We start from the raw sequence: 2,028 nt of genomic DNA, 5'->3' as shown, positions 1-2,028 counted from the left end.
CGCCGGGGCACCGCTGCCGGCTCCAAGCAGCAGCCGGCTGGGGGCCGGAGCCGCTCCAATCCCGGCAGCTGGGACCACGTGGTGGGGCAAATCCGCAACCGCGGCTTGGACATGAAGTCCTTCCTGTAAGTGTGCGCTCTGCTCTCTCCTTTGCTCTCTCCATTGCTCTCTCCTTTGCTCTCTCTGCTCTCCATTGCTCTCTCCGTTGCTCTCTCCATTGCTCTCTCCATTGCTTATCCTGGCACAGCCACTCAGCTGGCACCACCTCGGGGAAATGGGTCCCCTCCAGTCCCATCATGGGGGCCAGGGGCAGCTCCCCCAGCCCAGATCCTCAGGAAAGGGTCTCCTGCACTCCCTTTGTGCCATGGCTTTGCTGTGTCTCACCCCCTGCCTTGCTGACCAGTGCGGGTGCTCAGGTCCCTTCCAGTCCCCAGGGAGTGCAGGGATGTCCCAGCCCGTGAGACAGCCACCACCGTTGTCCCTAGGGGGTGACATTGCCCCAAGGAGGAGTTGGCAGTGGATCCCGTGCAGGGATGATTGTGTGTTGGGCCCCGATAACACTGCCTGCCAGGCTGCCTTCCGGCTCCGCAGCTCCGAGCTGCCAGAGCCCTGTGATCTTTAATCTGGTTTAACCCTATCTCTCAGATCAGTGCTGCCTTTCAAACCTCAAACGCCGAGGACTAATCTGAATCCCATACTGCCACTGTATCTCAGCACATGACATTGTTACTCATCCCCAGCCTCCGTCCTCCCTGGGGTCCTCCTGTTTGCCCTCTGGCACAGGTGATGCTCAGGTCCTGGCTGTGCTTATCACAGGCTGGTAGTGCTTGGGGTGAGGGGGGGGTCAGGCCTAATCTTGCCCTTGTGTGAGTCAGCTCAGCACCTTCTACATCAAGGTTAAGTGGGAAAGGCCCCAGGAGACACAAATTTGGTGTAGGCAGCCCTGGAGAAAGGGCTGAACCTTCCTCCAGGCAAGCAGAGACATCCCAGGGTCATTACCTGCAGCCATGTCCAGGAGTCCCCTTCCAGCACCAGCATCAACTGTGTCCTCCCATCCTCACCAGTCAGTGCTCCCCTCGGCTTTTGCATCCCAGTGCCGTGCTGGCTCTGCCCTCTCCCACCGAGAGGTTCCTTGCCGGGTCCATTTGCCAGCTTCCCGATGTCGAGATGCGGCTCATTAGCCATCCCGAGGATCACGTTCCTCCCTGTTTACCCAGCACCGGCGCTGGTTTCAGCCTAAATTGGTAGGGGGAGCAGCCGCAGAGCCGGGACGTGCCGAGCCAGCCCGCCGTTTCCCTGTGGAGGAGCCATTGCCATTTACCACCACTGCTTTCTGAAGCCATTAACTTTGCTTTTTGCTCTTTATTCTGTTTGCCCTCTCCGGCGCCGTGGTGTAAATGCGGTTACGGGCCCCGGGGAGGTTGCGCCGGCAACGCCAGAATGAGGCAAAGAGCCTCGGCCATGGCACCACGATCTCCTCCTCCAGAGAAGGATGCTGGGACCTTGCTCCCTTCACACTGTCCCTTGGACAAGTCCCCAGCCCCTCCAGTCACCTTCTCCCCCTCGGCAGGACCTTGGCATCCTCTGTGCCTGGACCAGCTGAGGAGAGGGGTGGCGGTGGTACTCACGTGTGCCGCGCTCATCGGATCCAGCACCTTTCTCCCCGTAGTCCTCTGTGCCCATCCCGGACATCATCTGCGCAGGGGCCGGTGGGCAGAGCCAGGGCCTCCTCACCATCACGGGGGAGCCCGGTGTGCCGGTTCCCTGCCTGATGCTGTGTTCTCCTCTCTTTTTTCTCTCTCTCCCGCTGCCGGCGGGGCCGCCTGGGCAGGGAAGGCCGGATGGTGGTGTTATCCCTGGTTTTGGGACTCTCAGAGCAAGATGACTTTGCCAATATCCCTGACCTGCAACCCGCTGGGACGCAGCCGAACCAGCCGAACGCTCAGGGGGACAAGAGGTATGAGCGAGGACAAGGGCAGTCCCGCAAGAGGAGGAGACGGAGGGCTTCACCCAGGGTGGAGGAGGAGG

The 2,028-nt window shown here is 60.8% G+C and overlaps 1 protein-coding gene across 1 annotated transcript in view; it reads left to right on the top strand.

Moving 5' to 3' along the window:
• Positions 1–6: 6 nt before the first annotated feature.
• Positions 7–2,028, top strand: part of SYT7 (synaptotagmin VII) — a gene marked incomplete at its 5' end in the record, with an annotated part of 10,527 nt that continues 8,505 nt past the window's right edge. The window contains 2 exons of the mRNA XM_010182513.1: positions 7–125; positions 1,832–1,957. Of these exons, the coding sequence (XP_010180815.1) occupies positions 7–125; positions 1,832–1,957 (245 nt within the window). The remainder of the gene's footprint in view (positions 126–1,831; positions 1,958–2,028) is intronic.

Source organism: Mesitornis unicolor, unplaced genomic scaffold (assembly GCF_000695765.1).
Source record: "Mesitornis unicolor isolate BGI_N332 unplaced genomic scaffold, ASM69576v1 scaffold31744, whole genome shotgun sequence".
Taxonomy (NCBI): Eukaryota; Metazoa; Chordata; class Aves; order Mesitornithiformes; family Mesitornithidae; genus Mesitornis; species Mesitornis unicolor.
The sequence above is the reverse complement of the archived record's forward strand: the minus strand, read 5'-3'. Positions and strand labels throughout refer to the sequence as shown.